Genomic DNA, 17,978 nt, shown 5'->3' with positions numbered 1-17,978 from the left:
AATATTGTATGTGTATGTTAGGGAATAATGTATATTGTACAATGTGTAAGTTTTAGTAGATTGATAAGTAAATATCTTTGTAATTTAAATTCTATATTGAAATTATTAGAGTTTTTTTAGTTATAATGTATATTTAATTGTTTAATAACCAAATTCTACGTGTAAATAAAATTTTACCAATTGTAATATGAAATGATTATTATTGAAATTGTGATAATAACGATTGAAATTGTGATATTGATGAAATTTTTAAATGTATGATATTGATGAAATTGAAGAATTTTAAATTTTTTATTGATGTGACGTGGTTATTCTGCAGTTATAGTAGCCTGTAGTTTATTATTTGTGAACATGAGTTGTTTGTTAGAAGTAGGAGTGCTTTTATTCAGTTAGAATTATGGTTGCCATTAGTGCAAGATAATTACACATATTTATGTTCTAGGTGTTTAACGATAGACAAGAGTTGGATGAACATTAGGAATAAGTTATCGATTGAGTAAACAGAGGGAGTTTTCAAATTCTTAAACATTGCGAAGTATCACGTCGATGAGTACGGACGGATAAGATTTCCATGCAAGAGATGTATGAACTCTAATTAGGACTCATTAGAGGATGTGGAGAGACATTTATTAACCATTGGAATGTGCCTCTCCTACACATAATGGGTGTATCATGGAGAGCCAATGAATTTGTATAGGGGTATAAAAAGATTTGATAAAGGAACTAGTAGTGATCCTTTCCATGAAGAAACCAATAGTGACCCCTTCCATATTGAAGGAGCCAGTAGTAATATGTTTTCTGAAGATAATGAAATGTTGGGAATGTTGCATATTTACAAAGTCCGATCGAACACGAAGAAGAAATGGTGAAGGAAGCAGGTTTGGAGAATGACATGTCGTTCAATAGTGATGTAGAAGAGAAGATGGTGAATATACTTAAGCAGTTATTAAACCAAGCTCATTGTGAGTTATACTCTGACTGTTCAAAATTTTCATCCCTTAACTTTTTAGTTACGTTGATGCTCGTCAAGGTTCTTAACGATTGGAGTAACAAGTTGTTCGACATGTTATTGCAACTGTTAAAACGTATATTTTCAATGTGTAGAACTACTATCCCTAGTTCTTTCTATGAAGTGAAACAAAACCTGCGTGACTTGGGCTTGGGATACGATACTATTCATGCATGTAAGTACGATTGTGTGTTGTATTGGAAGGAGTTCACCGATTTGGCTCATTGTCCAACTTGTGGTGAGTCTCGGTATAATGCTAGTCTTATCAGACAGAAAAAATCCCGCACAAGATATTGCGGCACTTCCCATTGATATCGAGATTACAGAGATTGTTTGTATCGCAAGAGGGATTGTCAAAAATGAGATGGCATCATAATAAACGAGTCGAAATGGACGACATCCTAAAGGGTCTATTACCGAAGCATATGTCATGAATGAATCAAGTACATTTTGTTCGTGATATTTAAGTGGGATTGAAGCTCAGTTTTTTTTAGATGAACGAAATGGTGATAACATTCCCAAGGATGAGATAGTTGGTCAGTTTGAAGTGTTTATGTAGAAGGTACGACCATTAGGTGCGGCAAGTTCAAGATCTCTATCACAAGAAGTGAAGCACCAGATCCATTGGTAAATCTTGAACAATGTAGTTGAAATTGTTGAGTACCGCAAGTACGTACTTCCAACTCTAAATACTTCACTAGCACTTTATGTATTCTTAAGTTATGATCGTTAAAAACTCACAACACTGAACTTTAGGAAAACACTTGAGGTTGATTGTGGTCAGACAAGCAGCATTGTCAACTTATTCAAAAGACATCAACGAGCATTTCTTGATTAGTTAGAGAATAGGTATGTATGTGGAGTACATAAATCCATTTGGAATTTCCCTAAGCTTATTTCACAGACGTATATAGTTGTTAACAAAACAATTTCAGGTCATCGAAACACGTGAGAGGGATAACCTTTCGTATAATTTCATTTCACTTGCGATGGGACTTTTACTTGATGTTCGATCCTACACTGGATGCATAATGGGTGAGATACGATTTCACTCGATAGATCATGATTTTTGATGCACAATACAAAATAGTGGAGTCATGGTAGTCGGTGAAAGTAGTACGAGTGGAAGCGACGACAATAATTTTTAAAGTATATTAGAAGACGTTCTTTCCATGGCATATCCGATGGGTCACCGTGTTTGGTTATTGAAGCGTAGATGGTTTGACACGGACAAGAACAAAAGTCATAGAAGACACATGGAATGGGGGTACAAATCTATCTACACATCCCGTTTTTTTGTTTCTTGAAGAACCAATCATTTTCGCAATTAAGGCACATTAAGTTTTTTACATTGACGAACCAAAAAATGGTACCAATTGGAAGGTTGTTAAGGTGGTCCAAAATAAATGTATATGAGACATACCCGAAGTGGATGATGTAGAGGATCAACAACTAAATGTACCCAAAATTATTGTCGATCATTATGTTGCAGATCACCTTGAGGATGACACCCTGTGCATAGTCGACATTGATTCTACATTGGTGGAAAGACCGATTGTGCGTCATGTCGATGACGACTTTATAAACATTGATGATGAATAATTATTCGTTCAAAGCAGATCAAGCGATCACGAAGAATAATAACTGACAATCATGTATTCATATTTTTTCGTTTTTTTACATATTTAGTTTTACGTACTCTCATATATTTAATTAATTTTGGTTTATATGTCCACATGTACTATGTCTCAATTCCCCGTTGGTTTCGATAAGAGTGATAATTTATTCAATTTTAATGTCGAGGAGTTCAATACTATTCCAGGCACGTCATCGGTTAGTGACACATCTGGTTAATCATCGTTACATAAATAATTATTTATACATAAGTATTTTTGTAATATATGAAATTATTCTGTTTTCCTACATGCCTCCCAATTTGCTACTCTCACTCCTAGGAGATGACAGCACTCCAGGAACCTGAAGTTTGAGAGATATGTTATACAGAATAGGAAGATCCTCATATTTATCGCTCCAAGCTAGGACATCGCCATACGTTGTTCCCTTTAACAATACTAACGACGTGTTAACACGAGATACTTCTCCAGTTCGCTTTCTTAAGTGGGCTGATGTGACACCAAAGTACATTGAGCTCGATGATCCTGAACAGACTCGTGTCAACCCACCCCTAGATTGAGCAATCGAGTGCAAGATTGGCACTTCCTTTATGACCACTACCTCACTCGACAATTTCAGGTCATTTAGTATTTTTAATGTTCTCAAATGGTATTTCATTTATTTTTTTATGTAACATTTTTATTGTTTGCATGTAGGAGCAATCGTTGATGAACAGGACTGCTAGAGTAAGGTAGCCCTACAACCACAGACAGCAGCAGCGCAAAGTCGTTTCTACAACGACAATACGAGCTCGTTAAACAGCAAGGTCATCCCATCAACCGTGGGGAGTTATTTAGGGAAACACACGCTTGGGGTGGCCAGTTCATTTCACAGGCAGCTGCGGATGCGCATGTAAATTTATAAGCTGTCATTTGTCTTGTTTCATACAATAGTTGAGTTACACCTTTTACTTAATTAACAAAATTTTATTTGCAGAATCAAATATTGGAACTCCAGTCTCAACCTACACCAGAGAGTTCTCAACTACTCTCCGAGACAAGATATGTGAGATTGTTTTGGATAGATGATCAGACTACTAGGCCCAAGCCAAAGTCCTGACATGCTGTAGGCAGTTCTTTATCTCATCTACATCTGTCGAGTGAGAGCTGGCCCACATTAGGGAGGTTAATGACGAGCTAAAAACTCGTTTTGAAGTAGTAGAAGAATAAAGTACAGGAAGCACGAAGAAAGTATTCGTTTGATAGCAACACAGGCTCGACAAATGAAGAAATGAGGCAGATGATTGCTGACCTCTCCCAGACTTCGAGAGGACCTTGATTTCATTGAGGTACATAATTTTCAACTTTTACGTTCTTTAATTTTATATTATTGGTGATATATATTTAAACTTAATTTCATGTCATTGTAGGTTTGAAGGCATGGGGAACTTTCATTTCATGGAACACCGACGTAGATTATATGTTGAATTTTATGTTTTTAGGATTTAGGTTTTTCGTTTTCATTATGTATGTAATTTCTTGACTACGAACGTGTTTTTTAATTATTTTTAATATAAATTTCATTTGGTATTTCATTATATTTATGTTTATTATTAAGTATATGAATGAATTTAAATCAAATTTGATTTCAACTTGCAAAAAAAAATTAAAGTAAAGAAAATTTTTAAAAAATATTATAATAAGAATTTTGCGATGCATACTATGCATCGCAAAAGGTCATTCTGACAACGTGGCTTCGTCAGAAGGTCTACCGACACCACGTCGATGGTTCATGTATGCCGACGTACTTGACGACGTTGGTAGTAACCTGTTTGCGACGCCGCTACCAAGCGTCAGCAGTTTCCTAATGTTGACGTGTTGACCATGTTGGCAAACACTGCGTCGGCAGTAACTCTTTGCCAACACCAGCCTGTTAGCGCGCTAGGAGAGCCTCTCATGGTGCTTTTCTCACGATGTTCTTGTCGAAGTCCGTTTCTACATCGGCGTAGCCTCTCCTGAAGCATTTTTGGTTTCTGTCGACACATCTCTGCGTCGGCAAAACCCCTTCTTCTTGTTGTGATACGCTCTTAGTGGCCAAGTAATCCACCACCTACTTGTTACTTTTCCCTATAAATAGAGAGCTTTGGTGAATTTGTAAAGACCCACCAAGATTGGAGAGAAATCCAAAGAAATTGGAGAAATTGAAGAAATGTGAGATTTTGATTTTCCTAATTATTTTCTTGATTTTCAAATTTTCTTATATATTTATTTATTTATTTTAATATTTTAATATTATATTTTTCGATTTTCATATTCCGGTTGTGTCTTGTTTTCACAACATGTTATCAGCACGAGCTCTGGTCGCCTCTTCCATCAAAAGTTGGTCTTAACAATATATCGATTTTTCCCTACTCGTTATAATTAATAAAATAAATATTATTGTGCATAGTTAATATATATTAAACTTCCTAATATAACTATAATATTTTATGATAATATTACCATGACAAATCTTATGAAACTGGAATTTACAGCTCTTCACATTAATGGTAGCAATTATTTGTCATTGATTCTTCATATTAAAATGCATCTAGATGCCATGAATTTCGAAAATACAATTAAAGACGAAAATGCAACGACCAGTCAAGAGAAAGCAAAAGCCACGATTTCGTTTGCCATCACATTAATGAGGATTTAAAGTCGGAATATCTAACTATGAAAGATCTTCATACATTGTAAAATAAATTGAAAGAAAGGTATGATCATTTAAAATTAGTCAATCTTCCTAAAATATTTGGAACAAAAACAAATCTTAAAAATCAGGATCTAAATTCTAAGTAAATTCAAAAATTTAAATTTGTTAACCATCCAAACATAAACGATTCTGGTAATCACCATAACATTTGATTAATTTTGTATCATGATCTAAAAGTTGCAATTTTAGCACAAAATGTTGTATGAAATTTCAATCACATCCCCCTCCTCAAGTTGAGAGAGAGAAAATTAAACCATTCAAGTGATCAGAGTTCTTAATTGTTACTAGGTTGGTAGAAATTTTGGATCTTTCTTGTAAGATAAAAAAGAAACCAAAATCACAACACATTTTTCTCAATATTCTGTGTTGATTGAAAGACATTTATCGAATTATTACAAACACATGAACCAATATAAAAATGAAACTGTCTATAATATTGTACAACAATTTTCTTAACGGGGACAAGGGAATGTATCAGGGGGTGGTGGTGGTGGCGGCCTAGAATAATAAGAATAACCATCGATTAGACGTTGAATTTCATCTTAGTATGGTTTCTGCCTGCGTCCATAGGAATGTGGTGCTGAAGAAGGTGGCCCCCCATTTCCTCTTCTATCAAGTACTGAATACTTATTTCCATATTGGTGGTGAGGGGCACCATGGTTGGCTGGCGGAGGAGGCTGCCACGCACCACCGTGATGCTGCTGCTGCTGACTACTCCCTGGACCGGCAGGCCGTTGGTTGTAATTGTAACCACTTTGATAGGTTGGAGGGTGGTGGGATGTAGGTCCATTATGATGATAGGGAGGCACGTCACTGTGGCCTCGCCATGCTGTTGATGCCGATGATGGGTAGTAAGCTTCAGGATTCTCATTATAATGTTGGGAACTCGCTTGATTGTGTGCTCTAGTATTGTAGTGTTGGGAATGATGTCTCATGTCGCGGTGGTGTTGCCCTGCTAGTGGCTGACGGTAACCATGATCTTGGTGGCCACGTGCTGTGTTGTGATGACCTTGGGAGTAATTCGGTCTGCCACCGGGTGGCATTCTGTAGTCTACTGCTTGATCTCTTGATCTATAATCTCTATGTGAATGTGGAGGAGGTTGCCCAGGGATGTAGGGTTGAGCTGTATGGGAAAGGGGCGGTGTCTGCCAATTGTTATGACCAGTGCGATCTGCCCCCCTAACCTGCAAACTGTTAACAACAAGTCTATGTGCTGCATCCCCTAGTTGTCGACCTGAAATTGCTCCAGGAGGATTCGGCCTGGAAAAATTACACAATATGAACGCTCACCAAAAGTAATATTGTTTTGGACAAAAAACACGACATGAAATATATGTACCGGGATATACCTTCCATTCTCGTTGTAACTTCCATTGTCTTGATGATGATGATGATGATGATGATGATGTCTCCTCCCAGAATCTTCATGCCATAAAACAGGTTCAGGTTTCATGTCACCCAAGCTCACAATCTGTTCAAGACAATGTCATGTGAATTAAACAGGAAGAATTGTCTTATGAATTAAACAGGAAGATACTGGGTGTTTCGACATCAGTAAAAGCTAAAAGAATGATGTACCTTTGGAGGAAAGTTGACCCCAGCAGGCGGTTGAGTGATATGCTTGTGTGCGTCTGGAAGTTGATATATAGCACATCTGGATTTGGGGGCAAAAACAGAAAGACACAATGATCGGTAAATGTAATTTTGTTTCATTAAATGTTGAATTCGAATACAGTGGTGGGTGCTCAAGAAACTTACATGACTTGGTTGTCTATAATATCCTCTAAGCCCTCAACTGGAGACCTGAATATAGGAGGGCAGAGCTCTCCCAAACATGGAGAGAGATAACCATTCATTCCTTCACTGCAGTTAACCCTAAATCAAATCAGAATTAAGTTTTAAACAGAACACAACAGCTTCTACCAAGAACTTCAATGTCAACAGAAACAACATTTGCATAAAAAATTAAGCATATGGTAATGACGTAAAGAAACCAAAACCAAAGAGTTCCCTAGAGACGAGACTAAATTCCAGAAAACCTATAAAGAAAATGCCTATACGAAGCACCAAAATGAACCATACAATTAAACTAAAGCATCTAAAAGTTAACACTCAGCTATCATATCTAAGTTTATTATGAACATGCAAATACAGAGCAGGACAATGTCAACATGCTCATCCTGATTGTATAAATAATTGAGAAACAAAAGATTTTTACATTATACAAACCTATGTTCAGGGTTTATTTTTTCCTTGACCTCAGTACGATCTCTTTCTGCCAACTGCTTACAGCGGTTGTCGAGCGAGTATATACTTACAGAGAGGGGGTGAGAAGATGTAACAAAAAGCATGTCAAACATTACACTATTCCTTCGTGCTTCTTCTTCCTGCAGAAATGCAAGACCTTCAATTATTCAAAGAGAAAGGGGGATATGGATCCTCTACAGTCTACACCTCATCAAGGAGTAAAATACATTAATGCAAAAAAAAAAAGGCAATGCATGTCGGAACCAATAGAAGATAGAAACATACTGTCAACGTATGCTCAACTTTTGCAACCTCTGCAAGAAGCCGGGCTTCATCAATGAAAGGCAATTTTGCAATCCCCTGCAGAATAGTTGGTATAAATTATTAAAAGAAGCAATAGGGCACAATATAATTAAAGCCCATTCATCAAATTAAAGAACAAAATAACAGGTGAAAGCAACCAACCTGCCAGGAATACCGTTTTCCATTCATATCCACTTCAAAATCTGGCACATCAAAACCAAAGTTAGAGGGGGTACAAAACTTGATAACCATAGAGCAAACATTTATAAACAAATGATGTACCAGTAGGATAGAAATCAATAATAGGCGAGTTCTGATCTGTCATCAATTTCCGATACTGCTCAGGAAGTGCGTGCGCACTACAAAAAGTTCAATGTAAGAACCCTCTGATAAAAGGAAATTCCATTTATTATTACTTTTTAAAACAAATCACAGACCTAGCAGCAGGGAAGACACCCAGTAGCTGATTGAATGGCTTGAAAGGAGACCCTAGATTGAATGATATATTCAGCTTACTGAGACCTTTGAGATCAGAAGCAAATGGTGCATAATGATAAGGATAAAACCTGCGGAATAAAATGATAGAAGTAGAACAAAATGAACATCACAAGAACTACAAAAACTAAATACATTACTTAGTCAGCACTACTCCACTACAGATATTTTTAGATTTCGGAAATCAAATGGATTCAGTCAATACCTGTTTAGTGGATCGTTTTCAAAACAATTTTTTTCACAATACAGTGTTAGGTTGGAAGAATTGGAGAAAAATATGTTCAGTAAAATTCGAGAAATAAGTATTCAAAATAAAGTTTTCCTTTGAAAATAAATTTTCAATTTAGAGAGTCCTCACTTAGATAAATTAAGCAATTAAATGAAAAATTAAAGATGATAGAAGTGCCAGAAAAAGGAGATTAAACCTTACCATTGCCAAGAACAAACGCCTTCATAATAATAGTGCATAACCCAACATAGACCTTCAGTGTATCTCAAAACCTGAGAACAAGAAATTAGCTACAATTCCAGCAGATAAAAAGAACTAGAAAAAAAGTCACCAGTTAACTTACAACGTCATTTCGTATGTCATCAAGTTCCTCTGGAGTATTTGCAGAAAACTTTTCATTATAATACCTCTCTCTCCACCCAGGTACACCCAATTTAATCTGACCACCAGCATTCATTTAAAAACAACTATGATTAGACTATTTAAATTAAAAAAAAAAAAAAAAAAAACTCATTTAACAAGACAGAAAGGAAAAAAAGAGGAAAACAAAAACAAATCAAATTCAACATTGAATAGAAACAATGCATTATAGAATGGTAGAAGTACAGTGAGTGAAACATCCACTAAAGATGGAAATTAGAAGTAGGACATTATGATATATGCAAAATGCAGAAAAGCTGAACAAAGATATTTTCAACATACAAACCTTGTCTACTTCTGATTTATTAGAGTTGAAAACATCAGACTTCTCACGCAGTACCTCCTTAAGCTTTGTCTTCAATTCCTTCTTGTTCTCATTGATCTAGAAGAGACAAAAATTAAATATATTAAGTAGCATTCCAGACCCTCACAACGTTTATACGAATTAAAGGTCAGGCGTAGAAAATAGTCATAATAGCAATGGACTCTCCCAAAGCAAGATAACATACATCTATTTCCAAAGAGTTTTCGGCTTCAACAATAGCAGCACCAATAGAAGCCCCAGATGATAGACGTGCAACTTTATTATGCCGAACAGAGGTACCGCTACCGTGGGACTCCAGTGATTGTTTGTTCTTAATGTTCATTCCTGAGAATCTGGATGTGGCTTTTCTCACTCCTGATTGTTCATATGGTGAAGGACAAGGACCTGAAGCTAGGCGAGATTCATGAAAACGAGCAACAGCAACTAGGGATGGTTGAACCTGAGGCTCTGCATCATCTCCTCTTCTTGTCTGACCTTTTTCGCGCTTTATTCTATCTGCCTGCTTCTGAGGTTATAAAGAATAACCCACAGTACGAGAGTAGAAAGTATATCACATAGAAATACAATCAATATGAGATGTGAGAGAGCAGAAAGGATATCAAAAGAAATACCATCAATATGAGACCCAAATTGTGATCTACAAATTAAATAAAAGTCTGATAAAAATGTAACCCAACATGGAACTGACCTAATAACCAACCCAACCTTCACATAAGAGGTACACAAGGGAGAGAGAGAGAATTAAATGGATATTGGATATTTTCTAGGTGAGGCACACAATTAATAAGTAAAAGCATAAGTTTTGTAAATGAAAATCTATTATAAAGGCAGTGAAAATTAAAGAAGTAGTCACACAATTTTAACCAAGAAGCGGTATATTGTACAAACTCCCCCAAACCAAAAATTCCCATGTAAAAAAATCTCTGTTAATCTCTCAATCCAATGGGAGCCAAAGAAGAGCTTTAGTACAATTCCTCTAACTTTGCTTTCCTTTAAGCAACAAGCTGAAAAAATCACCAGAAACACAATACTGATGTTTTCATGGACAAACCAATCCACTCCAATGATATTACAGAGATGGTATCCACAAACAAAATGTATCCAAGAAATAGATGATTTATGGATTCTTTCTTGCACATTCAACTTATACAAACTTGGGGGACACCAGAGAAATGTGGATTGCCTCTGTAGACTTTAAAATGGGATTCACATTTGTAGACAAGCAATCATAAGAAGAATTTCACTCTTTTACAGAATCCTGAATTTCCGAATCTTATCCGTCAAACACCTGGAGCATAGCACTTGAGTGCAAGACAACCTGATTCAAGCTACTGTTTCAAGTTTCAATTGCTAATTTTAAGACCTCGTCTTATTAATCTCCTCAAATCTTCAATAACTGAAATGCCTTTTTTTCGCAGAAGCTAAATTTCATCTTGTCAATAAAATTTTGTTTCTTAATCCTCACCTCTGAAAAAGAACTGCCCAATCCTCACCTCAAAATCACCTTCCCATCTTTCTCCACACACCACAGACAAATACTCTTAAGGAATAAAACATGAAAGATGAAGAGAGAAATAACATATATAACATGTAACTGAACATGAATACTTGAAAAAAAAAAAAAACCTGATGCAGTCTAGCTCTTTTCTGGAATATTTTATCCTCATAACTTCCAACAGCTTGAATAAAATGTTCTACTCTTTGCAAATTTGGCTGCATAAAAAGTTATCGTAACACATGTCATGCCTGAGCTCACAAGATAATATTAATTATAGAATAAAACCAAGTAAATAAACAAATACCTTGCTTCCATCAGTCAAATACCCACCAAGTGCCCTAAATTCCTTCTTGTACACAGCCAACAGCAAGTTAATTGCGCCCTAGAATTAAAGAACAAAAATATAATACCGAACTTTTCATCGATAAAATGAAAAGAGATTAATGCTTGAAATACAAAATGTGTGATGTATCTACTCTACTGTTACTGTATTTAGTTGACCGTTTTTTAGAATTTTAGATAATTAGTTGATTGACTGGTTGTTTAGGTTATAAGTTGGCTTATGCATATAAATAGGCTTAAAATAATTCCAGATTTAGTTCTTTTGTTTCAAACTACTCCAAAATTCATCATAATTTGTATCAAAGCTCTCTAAGAAGGGACTCATGGTGGGAAAAAACCCAGCCAACGCCAACATAAGAAAGGGTGTCGACGAGCAACCCTTAGAACCGGAGATTCTTTCACCAAGAACTTCAACCACAAGCCTGATGGCCGTTGAAGAGACTGTGGGAGAGATCAACAGTTGTCTAATTAATTTGCAACTCACGGTGGAACGCATCGCTCGCCAAATGGAAGCGGGCATGAACGCCTACCTCACTACCAAGAAACCACCGTTGGAAATGAACAACAGAGAAATTATGCAACTCACCGGCCACCCTAAAGGACCAAGATTTGAAGGGAACAACTCAGAAACGTCCAACGAAGCCCAAAAAGCACTAAAAAACTACTGATGGCAAGGACCCATTGACCTAGAGTCGGATTCAGATGCAACCACTGACAAAGAAACATGGTTTTCGACAACTCCTAGACCGAGGATGGATTCAACAAAACAAATATGGCTGAATTTTTTTCCTCATCATGGAGAAGGCAGATTTTGAGGGAATCCCCAACAAGAATTCAAAATGAAGGAGGATTTACCTACAAACTAGATGTGGAAGAATTTCTTGATTGGATCAAGAATGTTCAACTGTTTTTTTTTTTTGAGTACATGAACACTCCTGAAGACAAGAAGGTGAAGCTTGTTACACTCAAACTCCAATTAAGAGTCTCAGCTTGGTGGGATCAAACAGAAGATTGATAGGAAAGAGACCCATCAAGAACTGGTCACGAATGTTAAAGCTAATGAAGTTCTTACCAGCGGACTCTGAACAAATATTGTATCAGAAATATGAAAAGTGCAAACAAGGCAAGTGGAGTGTAGCCAGATATGCGAAGGAATTTCACTGACTAAACACAAGAACTAGAAGCAACGAAAGCGATAAGTATCAAATTGCTAGATTCGTCGATGGTCTTAAAGAAGAGATCCAGGAGCAAATGGATCTCCAACCAATTGGCACCCTCTTGGAGGCAATTTCAATGGCTTAAAAAGCTGAGATCAAGTTGGAAAGAAGAGAGAGGAATAACAATAGAAAGAAAAGCACATGGGACAAACCTTTTACTCCTTATCAACAAAAGGGCTAGGAAAACACCAAGTATGGACAAAGCTCGAACCAATCAAGAAGTAAAGAAGACCAACTAAACAAAGCCAATCAAGGTTCAAAGAATCAAGAGACATCGAACAAGAAAGGAGGCACCAACACTTACCAAAAGACCAAATTTTGGGTTTTGTTACCGATGCAACCAAAAATGACATTTGTCTGATGAATGTCCTCAACGAAAGATGGTAGCATATGTTGAAGGTGAAGAAAGCCAAAAAGGCGAGATGGTGCCAAATACCAAAGATGTCAATGAGTTAGGTCCAAACAAGGGAGAACAACTTTCGTGCATTGTTCAAAGAATTCTACTCACACCAAAAAACGAAACTCATCCACAAAGACATTCATTATTCCGGACCCATTGTACAATTGACGGCAAAAGTTTGCAATGTCATAACTGATAGCAAGTGTAGTGAAAATATTGTTTCTTCAAAGCTCGTGCAAGCACTTAACCTTAAATTAGATCCACATCAACACTCTTACAAAGTTAGTTGGATCAAGAAAAGCGGCGAAGCACAGATAAGTTCAACTTTCACAATTCCTCTCTCTATCAGAAATTTCTATAAAGATCAAATTATTGTTTATGTGCTTCAAATTATTTTCTATGTGCTTGCCATGGATGTTTTCCATATTTTGTTAGGCCGGCCTTGGCAATATGACTTACAAGCCACACATAAAGGAAGGGAGAATATGTATGAATTCACTTTGACACACTCTTAGCTTGTATACATTGTTTTCTTAATACAAGCAAACAAGCTTCGAGCTCATTTTCCTAAAGAACTTCCACACTTAACTAACAAGTAAACTAATACAATGAATGCAAAATAATAATAATATGCAAATTTTTAAAACAAATTTAATAAAGTAAAACCACACAGAACAAAAGAGAATAACAATGAAATTCGGATTCCCCTCAAGTCCTGAGACAGAATTCCATTTGGAAGTCTAATAAAATTTCATAAACTTATGAATGGTAAGATCAAGCATGGGCTTTACCTCCCGAATCTCTAATGTGGGCATATGAGGTAAAAAGTCATTGCCAACAAAGAAACACATGAACACAAAATCATCCACAATGCGTTCAATGTCGATTGCAAATGGAGGATTAGGAATACGCATCTCATATTCCAAGTACTCTCTAAGTGTCCATATATGGAGAAACTGCACAACAAAAGGATCACACAAAGTGAAAAACCGAAATAGTGCATGAACAATTTGTCTTATTATTTCACAAAAGTACAAAGAACAAAATAGGTGGAAATCCTACCTGGTATGGTTTTTTAATGTTAACTTCTTCAGCTTTCTCATCAAACTCTCCAGATTTTCTCTTGGCTTTACCCTCACAGTCAGCTGCAAAATGACCCATCTGGCCACATAGAAAGCACTTTTCTTGCTGCCCCGGAGTAAACACGATCTGAAGTTCGCCAAGAAACAAAAGTAGATCATTAAATATAATGCACATCGAATGGATATTTTGAATAATGAACATGTGCCTTGTCCTCAGAATGGGAGTAATACTTGCAAACGTGACAAATATCCAATTCTCCAAAACTGCAGGAGTAAGGAAAAAACACAAACCTCACGCAAAATTGAAAAATGGACTTCATGAGTAGCCAAAGCTAACATTATCAAATCTGCATCCTGATATTATAGAATCAAGCGGTACACTGTTTTTAATAAGCATATATAAACACACACACACACACACAAACAAGAGGTATGTGAATTACGTAAAATAAGCATAGAGAAAAAAAATATACCAAACCATACAGGCAGTGACGAGTGTTGGGATCAAAACCAGGAAGATTTCTCTGAAGACGAATATAGGACATTATTTTGTGTTCCCCTTCACCGGGAACATTAGCATCGGAGAGAATAACCTTCACATTTTAATTGTGAATTAGGGCAACAAAGGGAAAAATTGGTTTTGCTATTCAGTAGAATTACAGTTAGGTTTTAAAATATAACAGCCATGATAAAGTACCTTGATATTTTTCCAACCGGGGTCATTGTTTAGCCTAAGATGAACGTAGTACTGCAAAGCAATGGACAGAACTGCCATAAAATCAGTTCCAGGAGTAATCACATTGGAATCAAAAACTTGTGACTCCTCCTTAGGAGGAAGCTTCCGTCCCTCCTTCTCAAACTCTTCTCTCAGTCGTGTCTCTTCAGCAGCCTAAGAGAGAAAATATATACAACTTATTAAATGCTTATACGAGAAATTGCCTTCTCTGTACATAAACGTACACATAAAGTTGTTAAAGTTAAAACACTTTCAATATGCATCTACGACTGGAAAAGATATAATGAAAAAAAGCAATATCGTCCATATATTAACATATTTCATTCAAATATTGGAAAATACAAAGAGCTTTCTCCAAAAGTGTTGCACCTAAAAACTCCAACTGGGGGCCCTTTTTTAGTGGATTTTTTCAGTTTTTGTATGCCTTTAAATTCTTTCACTTTTTCTTACTGAAAGTTTAGTTATTTGTAAAATAAATAAATAAATACAAAATGTAGCTCCAACATCTACTAACTAGTATTCCATTCAAATGAATGGACAATACAGAAGGTGTCGTACCTGACATCTACCACTTTTTAAAAATCATTTTTAGGCTTTTAGCTTTCTATAAACTTAAGATTCAAGATCATCCAATCTAAAACTAGGAAGTACAAATTACAACCAAATCTTCTAAAACATTTGGTTGTCTAGTAACTTGTTAGACATGTAGTGGTCAGTAAGGTGGTCCCAAGAGTCTAATCCAAAGTTTGAATGGTTGGCTTACACTTTTTAAGTTTCAACAAAAAGAGAGAGTATCAAATAAAAGCACTCACCGCATCTATTGCATCTTTTGCAGCTCTAAATCGTCGAGATCGTTGTTGATTCATTTTTGCCCTAGGGGCAACACCATCTAGAAACATTAAAAACAAGCATGATCACACCTTCATCTCATCGATTTGAAGCAGTAAAACATAAATAAAGCAAGCTAGGAACTCACCTATAGCCATGTATAGTAATTTTCTAGGTCGGACCATGACAAAAAGCCTATCAATATAATCGAACATACACTGAAATACCTCGCTAAAAGTGGTTGGAGAAGGCTGCACCAATATAATAGAACAATAAGCCAAGATGCACAAAAAATGTTAGATGAGAATAAAATTAGCTTTTCTGTTGAGTAGAGTAGGCATGTTTCTAGACTGAAAGCACAATTCATATGTCAGCTGACTACATCAGTTGAATTGGAATCTTCAACTAAAAGAAATCCGAATGAGCATTAGTAGGTTCACTTATTCAGTTATTCTAGCCTGTGAGACTACTGGCCCAATTTTATTACTGAACGAGCTACATTATCTCCCTTGGTGAGATTACTAGCTCAATTTTATTACCTGAACTAAAGAAAAATCGATCCCGACCAATGTTGTCTAAACTCAATAAATTAAAGCTTGAGACTCTCCACCACAAATTTAAAATGTTATCTAAAATGAAATACCACATATGTCATAGTTATATCCTATATGATGCCAGCTAGAGAACTCAATACATATGTCAAATATTTACCCTATCTTCAGGATGGAAGCAAGGATGAATAATGCCATTCATGTCTAGGTAGAGGTTATCAAATTCAAGATTGTTTGGATTGGGTTTGCTTGTATCAACTGGAATGGCAATGCCATCTATAACAACGGGCTCTTCCTCAATCACATCCACAACCACCAAAGGATACTTCTCTGCTAACCACCTATAGAAGGCTGGAACTCCCATGGCTATTCACTTGACTGTGTCTCAAAAGAATTTATGCAACACCTGAGACTAAAACATATATACATGAACACATATAAACAAAGGTAATGAAGTTTTATCAAGAATGGACTCAAGTATAATTACACTTGTTTTATAAAACCCAAAATTGTTGGCAAGATATGCAAAACATAAAAAAAGAAGGGTATATCTAGTGCGTGTATATATCAATGCATTTTTTATAAATGTATTTCAACCAAAGGTCATGCTCCTGTTTATCACTAGGCCAACCCATGATGGGTTATGTCTATGTGTACATATCTCTAAGAAACGACGAGTAAATGCATGTACGAAAATCAACTAAGGGAACAGTCCGACTCAATCTCCCAGTAAAGAATCCAAAACGATACAACAGCATTCTGGAATCCAAAAAAGGAACTTTAAAGATATCTTGAGTCATAAAGATATTCCATAAGTATGCTTGACTTTCAATGTCAGGATTTAAAATTAAAATTGACCTAATACGGAACTTACCCGGTGTTGGCTAAACCGAAAAAAAAAACTCAACGGCGAGCGACTGAGAGATGGAGGGCAAGGGAAGATTGGAGTGGATAACAGCGAGGGGCAGCTGCAAAAGAAGTTAGTGGCAGTCAAGCGCCTGCGGCAGAAGAAGGGGGTGGCGCGCCGGCGTACGGTTGTAGCAGAGATATATATATATATATATATATATAGGGAGAGGAGAAGGAAAACAGACCGTTAGGACAGTGGAAGGGTGCCGGGGAGCGGCTGCGGCGGAGAGGGAAAGGGAGAGAGTTCGCCGGTGAGGGGCGTTGGCGTGCGACTGCGGTAAGAAATCTGAAGAAGTGGGATTGGGGGGAAAAGGAAGGACGGACGATAGGGTTTAGGTTTTTCTTCTTTACAAATTCTTCTTTTCTATTTCAAATTTTGTCTTTAAAATAAGACTTTTAATTGTTTAAAGAAAAAATTCAAATGTAATAAGAAAAAGTTCAATTTTTCTTTTCTGAAACTCCCATGTAATAAGAACAAGTAGTAATTATTGTTTTAAACTATTTGAATTAGACATGAATGTCCACAGATTCTATATTCTCAAATATTATTTTCAAATATCTTTCCCACTCCTCTTTATCATGTATTCACTTTTTCAATATTTTATATAAATAGTTTGTTGGATTTTATTCATTAAAGATGTCCAATAAGTGATGTGCGTCACATCCTTTTCCGCACGCGTTCTAACCTCACATTGCAGTACGACGCGACTTGAGCAGTCCTGATGTCTCAAGATGAAACGCTAGAACGCTCAACTTAAGTTCTTAAAACTTGGCTTTATCGCTTAGTTCAACTTAACTCATTTAGTTACTAAGCAATAAGAATAACACGACACAGCAAAATAATAACAAACAACAACTCTTTTATTAACTTAATAATATGTGTTCCAAGATACAGTATACATGCTTTCTCTTTACAACAAGACTTAAAATGAACTTTAGGCCTTCAACGTCTAGCTCAACTTTTTGAGCTTAAACTTAGATCATCTAGCTAGCATCTCAACACGTAGCAATTCGTCAAA

At 36.2% G+C, this 17,978-nt stretch overlaps 1 protein-coding gene across 5 annotated transcripts; it reads right to left on the bottom strand.

Annotated features, from left to right (window-relative positions):
• Positions 1 to 5,666: 5,666 nt before the first annotated feature.
• Positions 5,667 to 17,328, bottom strand: LOC103503346 (5'-3' exoribonuclease 3). 5 transcript variants are annotated; one of them, XM_051090037.1, is made up of 25 exons: positions 17,145 to 17,328; positions 16,925 to 17,018; positions 16,211 to 16,462; positions 15,648 to 15,750; positions 15,484 to 15,560; positions 14,633 to 14,824; positions 14,409 to 14,528; positions 14,227 to 14,289; positions 13,916 to 14,062; positions 13,645 to 13,809; positions 11,199 to 11,276; positions 11,023 to 11,109; positions 9,581 to 9,901; positions 9,358 to 9,453; positions 8,995 to 9,090; positions 8,853 to 8,923; positions 8,365 to 8,493; positions 8,210 to 8,286; positions 8,090 to 8,130; positions 7,910 to 7,984; positions 7,607 to 7,764; positions 7,136 to 7,252; positions 6,956 to 7,031; positions 6,727 to 6,848; positions 5,667 to 6,637 (listed from the first exon to the last, which is right to left on the bottom strand). In XM_051090037.1, exons 3-25 carry the CDS (start codon positions 16,412 to 16,414, stop codon positions 5,920 to 5,922), a joined length of 3,333 nt encoding a protein of 1,110 aa, XP_050945994.1. In that variant the 5' UTR covers positions 16,415 to 16,462; positions 16,925 to 17,018; positions 17,145 to 17,328; the 3' UTR covers positions 5,667 to 5,919. The 5 variants fall into 5 exon arrangements, with proteins under 5 accessions (XP_050945994.1, XP_050945993.1, XP_050945995.1 ...); XM_051090036.1 differs by having other exon boundaries at positions 16,211 to 16,456; XM_051090038.1 differs by having other exon boundaries at positions 7,136 to 7,240; positions 16,925 to 17,328.
• Positions 17,329 to 17,978: the final 650 nt, after the last annotated feature.

The sequence above is a fragment of the Cucumis melo genome, chromosome 9, assembly GCF_025177605.1.
Source record: "Cucumis melo cultivar AY chromosome 9, USDA_Cmelo_AY_1.0, whole genome shotgun sequence".
NCBI classification, from domain to species: domain Eukaryota; kingdom Viridiplantae; phylum Streptophyta; class Magnoliopsida; order Cucurbitales; family Cucurbitaceae; genus Cucumis; species Cucumis melo.
The sequence above is the reverse complement of the archived record's forward strand: the minus strand, read 5'-3'. Positions and strand labels throughout refer to the sequence as shown.